Source organism: Erythrolamprus reginae, chromosome 3, assembly GCF_031021105.1.
Source record: "Erythrolamprus reginae isolate rEryReg1 chromosome 3, rEryReg1.hap1, whole genome shotgun sequence".
In the NCBI taxonomy this organism is placed as follows: Eukaryota; Metazoa; Chordata; class Lepidosauria; order Squamata; family Dipsadidae; genus Erythrolamprus; species Erythrolamprus reginae.
The window spans coordinates 114,387,928-114,400,103 of record NC_091952.1 but is presented as its reverse complement, the minus strand read 5'-3'; the positions used below and the strand labels follow the sequence as shown (position 1 = coordinate 114,400,103).

Genomic DNA, 12,176 nt, shown 5'->3' with positions numbered 1-12,176 from the left:
AAGCACTGGGGTGGGAGGGCTGTCGGGACACCCCCCACCCCAGCACTTTGAATCCCGCCGGCCAAGAGCACTCAGGCAGCAGCTTCTGCTGGATACGGGCGATGGGTGGGACGAGCGGCGCGGAAGCCGGTGGCTGTAGCAGCTGCTGCAAGAGGCTTCCGCGCCGCTCTGTCCCACTCATCGCCCGTATCCAGCAGATAGGCTTTGAATTTTTGGCTGGGGGGTGGAGAAGTAGGACCTTCCTAACTCCCCCCCCCCAGCCAAAATCACAAAGCAAGGCAGCCCCCAGCCGCCAAAGGAGCCCATATGACCAACGCTCCCCCCCCCCGGGCCGTGGAAAATTGGTCTAGCTTAAAGCCGGTCCCTGGTGCAAAAAAGGTTGGGGACCTCTGATGTAGTGGATTTATAGGATCTTGGATTTCAGTTTCTATTAATGAAAACCCTTGCATTGTTACATTGCCATGTTTTCTTTTCATTGTTTGCTGCTTTTAATGTAAAGAATTCTTTTTTTACTAATTATCTTAGCAGGTTTTGTTATAGGAATAGAAATGTGTTTTTATTAATACAATAACTTAAAAAGAAGACGGAACTGAAGGTTTTTTTCTGAAAACTAAACAGATCTTTTATAGTTGTAGATGTAATCTAAGTGGCTGGATTATGTTCAGCAATATTGTAAGAATTTATTTACAATTATATTTTCTCTGCCATTTTCCTGCCCAACTTATTAATTATTCTTGTGATTCGTATACCTGCAGTTGTGTCATTCGATCTTATGGTCATTTTTATTAATGGCTCAGTTTTGTTATTTTAGAGACACTTAAAACAATATGGTGAAATTTCTTACTACCTCATTTTCTTTTAAAGACTATATTTTAATTATCTCCTGATTTAAAATTACAGAACAGATTGTTGTTGGTTGGCAAAGCAATGGAAATGGTTTGCAATATGGCTTTAGAATGTGATCAACAGGATTAAGTGTGGGTTTAATGTGAATCATTCCAGAACAACAGAAAGTAGTTACTTAGTAAGAAAATGCAGAATCTATGGGTGTGGGAGAAATTAGAGTGAAATTGACTTCCAATATTCAATTTGAGTTTAAAAGTGCTGATGTCCCTGCTTTTTCAAGAGGCAATTGGGCTTTCTTGTTTTTCCTTGAAGATGTTTCACTTCTCATCTAAGAAGCTTCTTCAGTTCTGACTGGATGGTGGGGAATGAAAGGATTTATACTCCTTGCAGACAGCTGGTCATTTGCATTCTTTTAGAGAGTTGTTGAGGCCAAAACCTTATGTGAATTTATTATTTAATTTGGAAGGTCTGTTAATATTGTGGGCATGGAAGGGAGATTACAAATGCCCTGAAATATATCATTAGCTGTTCTGTAGAAGTTCTGCAAGAACTTGTTTACCATAATAAAATCAAATAAAATTGTTCTTTCTTTTTCAGCTACTTTTTTATCAGAATGGCTTGAAATCATTGTCTATTCATGCAGATCAGAATCATATACAGTACTTGGGTTCTGCTCCATTTGTGCATGTGTCTGTCATGCTCTATTTTTCTAAATGGGAATATTCCTATTTCCATTTGATCATAAATACAAATAAGTACAAGTCACTTCTTACATCTGAATGAGGACTGAAACACCATGCATAACTTAGACCAGTTTATTGTCATGCTATAGGTAGTCCTCAACTTATGTCCATGACTGAGCTCAAAATTTGGGTTGCTAAGCAAGGAAATTGTTAAGTGGGTTATGTCCCATTTTGTAGCCATTTCTTGCCATTGTTGTTAATTGAATCACTGCAGTTAATGAATCATGCTGTCACTCAGCAAATCTGGCTTTCCCTATTGAGACTGGTTGGTGACCACATGGCCCTGGGATAGAGCAATTGCTATAAATTCATGCCAAAGGCACAAATTTTGATCACATGAGCAGGAGGAGGCTGGAAGTGTAAACATTGGTCATAAGTCTTTTTTTTTCAATGCTGTCGTAAATTCAAATGGTCACTAAATGTCACAATATTATTACGGTATTATTTTTAAAAGCCAATATCAATTTCATACCAGATGAAAGGGACCTTGAAAAGTCTTCTAGTCCAATCCCCTGTTCAAGTGTGACATTTCAGACAAATGCTTGTCCAACGTCTTCTTAAAAACCTTCAGTGTTATAGTACCCACAACATCTGGTGGCAAGTTGTTCCAGGGATTAATTGTTCGTACTGTCAGGAAATCTCCTTCATTATAGGTTGGTTCTCTACTTGATTGTTGTAAGTCAAAAATGTTTTCCTTACATTTGCAAAATACTACAATGACTCCCATGTCTCCTCACCCCCCAAAAATGATTTAGTTCAAGATTTCACTCTTAAAACCATTAAACACTCATAAGAGAAAATGTTCCACATAGTGGCCAGAGCAATTGTTCGTTCTCCTATTGCTTTCCATAATTGGTCAGAATTTGCTATGAGAAAGGTGAGGAAGGACTGACAAGATGACATAGGAACCATCCATTGGTGGTATTGTCTTAAAAGTAAGAGAGAAACAAATTCCACCAGTTTGTAATGGGAAGAGAATCAGATAAGCACTGCTGTCATTTATTTCTCTATTGTTCTTGGCTTTGTACTTCAAAAGTCAACTGTTCAAAATGCCAGGAGACTGACCATTATAATTTGCTAAGCAGCTTTACAAATTCAAAGGTAGGGGCACTTAATTGATCTTGATATTTCATGGTCCCAGGGTTTTAAACTGAAATGATTAACCCTCTCTCCTAACTTTGTACAACAGTGGTCTGTCAACGAAAACTCTTCAGTATCTGCCTGTATTGTCTCCATTAGTTCAAAGACAATAGAAATTGGCTGCCATTTCAGAAACAGTTCATTGGGGCTCTGTTGTCATTACAAAAAGGATATGATTGCTCAAATCCCTAGCTATAAAGTAGAATGGAGAGCATGACTCTTAGTTAAAATGCTTCAGTTAAGACATTAATAGTGGAAAATCGGAAACATCCAGACGAATATTAGCGATATGGATGGCATTAGGTGTCTTAACTTCCCCATTTTATAAATATAAAAACTTGCTGGTTAGGAAATAACTATTGTGAATGGATCGTTTTCGAGACATTAAGGAAGGACAGGGGTGGGTTCCACTTTTCATCGCTGAGTGCGCAGTTCAAAATGAATAGAACTTCCGCTTTGCAAACTGGGCATGGAGCATGTAAAACAGCTGTGGATGGACAATTCAATCTGCAGCCCCTGATCAGCTGGGCTTCGGAAACAGAGATAATGATCAGTATAACCCAGGGGCAGGGTAGCCTACCTTCAAGGACACATAGAACTCTCAGTGTGGAGTCAGCGGTACAGGTTCTAAAGAACGGGTCCAAACCAGCAGTAACCCACCACTGAGGGAGGAACACGCTAAGCTGCTGACAAATACATTGATATATTTGCTTCCATGTAGATGATCTGTGACACACATTGCATACAATAAATATGAAGCATATACATATGATAAATGAAATGTGAGAACATTTCATTCTTCATTGATAAATTACAGACAAAAATCTGGGTTTCATCTAATTATTTAAATGTAAGTCAGTAATTCTGGTTATCTCTTTAGATGTATAGTTCAACAATAGCTAGAAGGCTATAGAAGATACAACTAAAATTTACTAGGCAGAAGAGGTGTCTCCTGGTAGTTTACAACATTTTGGACTGTGCATTTCCAGCTGAGTAATCTGTCCAAATCAGTGGTGGGTTGCTGCCAATTTGGACTGGTCCTTTAGAACCGGTAGCACTGACTCCATGCCAAGAGAGAACCATTTTTATGTGTCCGTGAAAGTGGATGGTTTATATTGACCATTATCTCTTCTTCTGAAGCCCAGCTGATCGGGGCTGCAGATTGTATTGCCGCTCCAGAGCTGTTTTCCGTGTTCCGTGACTAGTTTCCAATACGGACGTTCTACTAACTCTAAACTGTGTATGTGCACACAGTGAAGCATGCAGTGAAATGCGCACTCAGAGAACTGGCAGTGATGAAAAGTGGAACCCTCCCCTGGTCCAAACCCACGTGACTCCATTTTGAGCCAACCTTTCTTGCAATAGTATATCAAAATCCTACTGATTTTGAATTACGAATTTCCTGGGTGTCTGTGATCAACCTAGTTTTCCTTAGTCTTCTATGAAATTAAACATAAAGGATCTGAGTACAGTCCTAGCAAAAAAAAAGTGATGACCATTGTTTTGAAAATCTGCTTTCTGATATCTTCTGTTCTCTTTGAAATTAAAGAGAGCTGTGTAAAGTATGAAATGAGCAGCTGTCAGCTTCAAGGTAGACTAAAATAAGAAACCACAGCTCAGAATTTCCTTTACTGAAACTGTTTTATATCTTCATGAGAATGAAGGAGGGTCTTTTCTGAAACATCTTCATTTACATTTCTGTTTCTTTTATATGAACTTCATGCTCCTGTCCTCCTACCCACTATTAAAACTTCGATTTTGATATAATATGGCACAAAGAGTATCAAAACCACCACATGCATGGAAAATATTATTATTTTATTTATTTCTGTTTTATAAATTTTATATCCACAGGTATTGGGCCAATATACTTTTTATGTTAAAAAAATTGTTGTTGGTATGAACTGAGACTTGTCTTAACTGTGTAGGAAATACCTTGCTATGCATTTAGTGTGGTATGTTGTGTTAATATATTGCACTCCAATGAATTAGTTTATTTATTGGGTTTTTATTTGGCCTGTTTAGGGAAACAGTGGGTATGACAAACTTTACAGCTTCAGTAAAAATGTGGACATTAAAAATCCACTTCATTCTTTTTAAGTGGATGTAACTTTAATTTCATTCATTCTGATTTCAACAGCCAGGATAAACATGTGATGAGAGGCATTGGACATGAAGGTGGAAATAAATGTAATCATATCATATCAATTACATGGATATTTTTTCACTTTAAGCATTCTAGTATGTAACCTCAAATTATATCAATAACCTTTAAAATAATGTTTTTAAGAAAAAAAACTGATAAAAGCACCCCCAGACTAAACTTCACAAAATTAAAATTATTTAATATTTATTTGTTAGGTTTTTATTCTGTCTCTCTTAGGTGGCATGCATAGCACTCTATTTTCCCTTTGATCCCCACAGTTAACCTGTAAGTTAGTTTGGACTGAGCGAGTGTGTGAATGTCAGCCCTTCCAGACAGGAAACCAAAACTATAAGTGTTAATACAGCAGGTAATCCTTGCTTAGCAACCGCAATTGGGATCAACAGCTCAGTCAGCAAGCACCATAGCCGCTAAGGAAAAAAGCACATGACCAGGAGGGGCTTACAATCTCCCTTCTTGTTTGGTCATTAAGCCAAACATCATCTGAGCATGGCTTTTGCATTTTACTTCTGCATTCTTTGTTAGTGTGCCTGTTGCAAGCCAATTGCAAACCTCACTCATAGTGCAAAGCGTCCACGTAGGGAACACGATTTGCTGCAATGGTGTAAATCACAAAACTACCTCTTATTTTTTCATTGTTGTAACTTTAAACAGTCACTAAACAAGGCAATCAATAAGCAAGTACAGTAACCTGTGCCTTTATTGTAAGCTTGGAATAACAGAATCTTGCAAGTATGAAAGCATCTCCCCTCCCATCCCTCCTGCCTTTGCTTTCCAGAAAACTAAGAAGGGTAGAGAGTACTTAAGAAATTCCCCCCAAAGGCAGATTAGTACATAGTCAGTCAATCTGGATATTTTGGTCTTAAGCTCTAGTCATAGTTCACATTGCCATAAAATGTTCCTTCACAGAATGCTCTAATCCAAAACAATCCCTTTGCAAAGACTGAGTGGTCTATTTCAGTTCCATTCCATGATGGAACATTTTATACCTCCTTAGCTCATAGCTTTTTGAACTGAGCCCAGGAAAGAATCAGGAGCATTTAAGGACAGACAAAATGTTTTTTTAAAAATCATATTTCTGGTCTTTCTTAGCAAGCGGGTGGCTGTACTTTGAACTAATATGCTTAAATGGTCTTCAAAGGCAGATACATTTCAACATAGAACTATAATTAATATTACACATTACTGGATAATTGTCCTCAGGTTAAAAGTTAGTCCTTGGTGCTTTTGATGGATAATAAATACTGTATACCCAATCATTGAAGAATGTCTGTGGAGATTCTCAGTCACCCAGGTCATAGCTGTCCCACAGATGCTTTTTCAAAAGTCAACTGGGCTTTCTTAGATTTGCTTGAGGATGTTTTGCTTCTCATTCAAGAAGCTTCTTCAGATCTTCTGCAGGATGGAAAAAGTTTCTTGGACGAGAAACAAAATGCCTTCAAGCAAAACAAAGGAAGTCCAGTTGCCTTTTGAAAAAGCACCTTTGGTACAATCTCTTTGAATATGATCATGTTGCTGCCTTCTGGAATACGTCGCATTGCCGTTAGTCATTAAAGCAATGTAAAAGCAACATGAGACAATCCCAGACAAGTATCAACTTCTGAGAAAACTAGCAGAGTTTGTGTTACCGGAACTTGTGCACCCAAAACTAGCAAAAGGCTTACAATCATGAATGTTTTGCCTCCATTAGGCTATGACTAGATGAAGCTATCCTCAGTGCTGTGATATGGATATCTCATCATTCTCTCCTGCCCGAAGAGAGATGCCATCTCCATAGTCCTTCTCATTGTCCACGTATGCTACCATGATGTTCATTAATGTATTGTCCTGCTGCTCATTCATAACCTGCTCATGTGTCATAACTTTTTATTTTGAGAAAAGAAGAACATGTGAATTGCTGAGCGTCTACTACAGAATACCCTTTTGTATACATTTTTGTTCTTCCTTGCAAGACTGTGAATGCTTCGGCCACTCCAACCGGTGCAGTTACATCGATCTGCTCAGTACATTCATATGTGTGAGCTGTAAACACAACACTAGAGGGTACCACTGTCAGTTGTGCAGGCTGGGCTACCACAGAAATGCTTCTGCAAAGCTGGACGATGAAAATGTATGCATAGGTCAGTTATGTTCTAATTCTGGCATTTTATTCTCTGCCTGTTTTTAGCCATTTGGAATCCATTGATACTTAAGTAAACTGTTTCCATCTTTTTAATTTTTCCAGCTAAAGCGGAATAAGATTTTTCAGTGAAGATCTGTAATTAAATATGTTTAATTTTAGAATGGAATCCTTAGCTGGATTAAATAACAAGTTTATGTGGTTATGAATGGCTGTGATTAAATATTGTAGATATTTCTTCATTTTGTTTTTAAAAAAATCCTTACTGGTAGTTCAACTATCCTATTTGGGTTTGTGAACACCAAGGCAAAGATCAAATTAGAAGATTAAAACCTTCTATTTTGGGAATCTCTGGTGTTCTTAGGGCTTGACTCTGTATTAAAATATATTTATATGATTCACACATTGCAGCACAGACATATAATTAAATCTTATATAATAACACATATTTAATTACTGCAAATTGTGAGCATCAGGTTAGATAGCTTCATAGTAATGTGAAATAAATATAATATCAGAGTATATTGAAATAAAAACTATATTTACTCAATAATAAATTGTGTTCCCAAATAAGTCTTTCTCCCCAAAAATCATTAGCTATAAATGGAGAATAAGCATCTTAATTCACTGAGATAAACAGAAGAAGCTGTTGAAAATCAAGTGAATGGGTGGGAGTGAAAATGGCTGCAGATTATATAGATGTCTTTAAAGATTAGCCTGAAGATTAGCCATATTTTGGAGCGGAGCTGCCTGCCTGCTGCATTTAACCCGTTTTGTAATCACTTTCCTCTTTTCAACAAATTCTTCCAACGTTTCATCTGCATCCAATTTCCTGCCCCTTCCTTTCCTTACATTCCTAGTACAGCTTCTCCTTAGCTTTATGGCCTTGTTATTAATTTCTCCTAGGAACAGAAGTACATAATTTTTTCTATGTGTGCAATTTGTGTGGGAGAGAGAAAGGTTGCTTTGTTCAGATTGATTAATTTTATAAATTGGGCTCCTTATTTTACAAGTAATACTCTTAATGATCATTCATACTCATTAGCTGGGGAGTATGACTTTTGGCAGATACATATGTGCACATCTTGTAGGACAGTGATGGTGAATCTTTTTATGCTCAGGTGCCAAAAGAGTGCGCACATGTGCAATAGCATGTGCATGCCCATATCCATAATGCAGTGCCCTCCCTACACACATGTGCACATACACACCACACTGTCCCCCCTGCAGATACGCAAATGCCTCACTGAAGCCTCCAAGCTTCCGATAGGCCAGGTGGGTTTTCCTAAAGGCTGGGGAGGGTGAAAACAGCCTCTCCTCTCCCTCCTAAAGGCCAAAAATCAGCTGATCAGCAGACATGCAGACATGCGCACTGGAGCTGACATAGGCAACGCATGCCACAGGTTCACCATCACACTTATAGAAAATGGTAGGTTTCCTAAGACTGGTTTCAGCAGGGGTTGGAAATCACAGGATGTCAAATGTAGAACTTATATTTTTTCTGTTTATTTTCCTGCTGCATTTTATTTTTTGATTAGGATCATCTTAAATTTAGGGTTCTCTTCCTTTATAGCAAGTACAAAGAATGCAAATTCTTTCTAGTAATAAGAAATAGCAAAACATAAAGTCCATCTTCTATAAAAAAAAAACTAGTTAAAAAGATGGCCAAAAATATGTCTTATAAAACACTCCCCATCACTAGACACACAATGCAAAGAAGAATGTCGTCAAAAGAGAACCATTTCACCTATGATACATTTCTAAGTAACAGGATCACCTATTTATTGAAACAGAGTCTTCTTTTATATGCAGACCATTTTAGGATAGGTAAAAACTCTTTCTCCTGTTCACTATCAACTCATCAGGACTGATTATTATTTCTGCAAGTATATATGATGAACTTCATATCCAATGTACAATTTCCCTCCCCAAAGAATTCTCCAGGTAGAAATCCATCTTGGAATTTGTCGCATTTTTGATAAGCTGCAGAATAAGGAATGTTTTCTAAGCAATGTGATATAACTATTGGTGTCATTGCCACTATTACTTCTACTACCATCCTTATTGTCATCTTCATCCTACCTTCTGATCTTCTTAGATTACCATACCTTGCTGGATCAGAATGTAATCTGGACTGCCATCCTTCCATGAATTTAAATCAGTGGTCATTATTAGTTATCTATTTCTACTTCTTGATATGACAGCATTCTGTAGACATATGTGGAATATAGTGCATATTACAATGAGGCTTGAAATAAAATTCTATTAATTAAATGCAGTGTAATGGAAATCTTACCATGAAACTTGAGCTACAGACCACCACTTATCTATAAACATTGGTTACGAATGAATTATATATATTGCAACTATAGCATTATGTTGATTTTAAACAGAAAGGTTTCTTTTAAAAAAAGATCTTTTCAAGATATTCAATATGTCTTTTCAATTGTGCATCAGAAAATTTTATACAATATTCTTTACGAATGTACTTTAATTACACCATTTCATGCTTGGATTATAATTGCACCTATCACTTCAATACATTTTATTGCTTCTTACAAGATTCATTATTGTAGCATTTAGAAAGGTTTTCTCTACAATAAAAACACAGTAATCTGCATATTAAACAAATTGATGGAACGAATCAAGATGGAATAAATTTTCATATACAGAAATGATACTGAATTGTGGGACGTTTTATCCACAATTTTCAAAATGAGGCTAAGTGATGTTTTTAAAAAGTATCTTGTTGAATTAATTGATTCTATAAAAATATTAAGAAGTATGACAAGTACTTTTCTTGACCTGGTCAATGCAATGCACATTACAAGCACAGTTCAAATAGAAGACTCATCTACTTATTACTGGCTAATAAGTGAGACAGATTAGCTATCTAATTCTCAGCAGAAAAAATGCACATTTATCTAGCAATAGGAAAGAAGAATTAATCATATTCAAGCTCAGTTAATGTTGAATCAGCAGTGAAATCTATTTAACTTTCCTACTGTTTTAGAAGTGCGTGCTTTGCTTCTTTCTCCTTCACCCTGCTCTATTCGCATGTATACTTTTTCATCTTTTGCGCATGCACAGAAGGGTTTGCACATGCACAGAAAGTTAAAAGAAGAAAATGGCGGCATCTGGGTGAGTGGGTGGAGCCTAGGGCTGCCGCCGGAACCAGTTCTCCAAACCACCGGTGGCTGCCTCTACCAGTTCGTCCGAACTGATAGCATTTCATCCCTATGTTGAATGTGAGGAAACTCCACAAATATAGTATAAATGGCTTTAAGGAGATTCCTTGGAAAAATAAGAATTGAAAATAATTAGTATTAACTAGATATTATTGCAATGGACAGATTAGTGAATGGATTTAAGATAACGTAAGATGCAATTGTTTCAGAACCTGAAGCAATTTGACTTAGATCTAATCCAAACCATTCAGCTTCTGATTATATATTCTGATTTCTCTCTTTTTTCCCCTATAGCTTCTTTGTGTAAAGGGTGAAAATCATACAGGATTTTTTGCCTTCTCTATAGATTTGCTTACACCAAAAATGGAAGTTATTACAGGTAGTCCTCAACTTATGACCACAATTGAGGTCAAAATGTCAGTTTCTAAGTAAGACTTTTGTTAAGTGAATTTTGCCCCATTTTATGATCTTTCCTGCCACAGTTGTTAAGTGAATCACTGATGTTGTTAAGTTAGAGAAGAGGTGCTGCCAGTTTGGAACGGTTCGCTCATACTGGTGGTGGGAATTTGCCTCTGCTCACCGAGGCTTCTTTGCATGCGCAGAGGGTCATTTGCATAACATGACGCATTTCCAACGCAATGAGAACCAGTAGGAAAGGTAAGTAGAACCCACCTTTGAGTTAGGTTGTTAAGTGAATCTGGCCTCCCTACTGACTTTGCTTGTCAGAAGATTACAAAATGTGATCACATGACCCCAGAACACTGCAATTTTTATAAATATGAATCAGTTGCCAAGCATCTAAATTTTGATCGTGTCACTATGGGGATGCTGCAACAGTCACATGAAAAATGATCATAAGTCACTTTTTTCAGTGCCATTTTAATTTGGAATGGTCACTAAATGAACTGTTGTAAATCAAGGACTGCCTGTGATAAACAGAGTTAACAATCATGACATTGATAATTTGTTTTAAGCTTTAACATACCAAATATTTGTGACATACTAGCCTAAAATCTTAATATATAATAAATCCTGTTGAACTTGATTAAACTTCTTTGTGAGTCAAGAGGATGTTAACTTTGTCTCAATCAGCATATGTCCTTCGTAAAGTAAATACGAGCCAAGGCAATAAGCAACATTATAGTTTAGTTTAGAAAATAAATAAAAGGAAAAAGAAAAAAGAAATGTTCAGAAAAATAGTAACTGTTCTCAGCAATTCAACTGATTGCATTTTTAGAACTAGTTTTTAAAAGAACTAGTATTCAAAACCTTAATAAAGCTGTGTTTTAATGAAATTCAGGAGCCTTTGGAATACAGCAGCACTTAAATTATAATCTGTAATACAATATTCCTTTAGTAAATTCCAGTGACAATAGCCACCATGTATTTAGTAGTGTGTGATCAAAAAGCATCGTAATGTAGTGTGTGATCAAAAAGCATCTACAGATATCTAAACAAATAACTTCATTAAAAACTGAAGAGCCACTTGAAGTGCATGAAAATAGAAAATGTACATGGTCATATAAATAGTGAAATATTTTTTAGATATAGATTTTTATAATTTTATCATCCTTCACTATGATATTTTTATTTGCACTCATTCATTTTGTTCAGATTTTCAAGCAGATGGGTATTGAACTGTAACTTTAAATCCAATTCCCGTGGTCTAGTTTCTATTATCTAAGTAGTGCTATGAACTTGATGTGCATTGTGCATGTCGACATCATGAAAGAAGCATCAATGTGTAATAGGTTGAGCTTGCACAATCCCTAAAAATCTGACTAAATGGGTTCTTAGAAACAAAAATGATTTTATTTGAAAAGCAAGTATTATGTTCAGCCATGGTTTAAAGAGTAATTGTAGTATTATAAACAATATTTCTAAAATAGAGAACAATCCTAATATTAATACTTGTTTAAAATTATTGGCTAGTTCTAGAAAAACCCAAGGGACAATCAGCATTCTTAGCATAATTA

At 36.5% G+C, this 12,176-nt stretch overlaps 1 protein-coding gene across 4 annotated transcripts in view; it reads left to right on the top strand.

Moving 5' to 3' along the window:
• NTNG1 (netrin G1) overlaps positions 1-12,176 on the top strand; it is a 355,235-nt gene that overhangs the window by 297,135 nt on the left and 45,924 nt on the right. The window contains exon 7 of one of the 4 annotated variants that reach the window (XM_070746428.1): positions 6,846-7,013. The exons of the other annotated variants lie outside the window; for them this stretch is intronic. Within the exon in view, the coding sequence (XP_070602529.1) occupies positions 6,846-7,013 (168 nt within the window). The remainder of the gene's footprint in view (positions 1-6,845; positions 7,014-12,176) is intronic. 4 annotated transcript variants of the gene reach the window in all.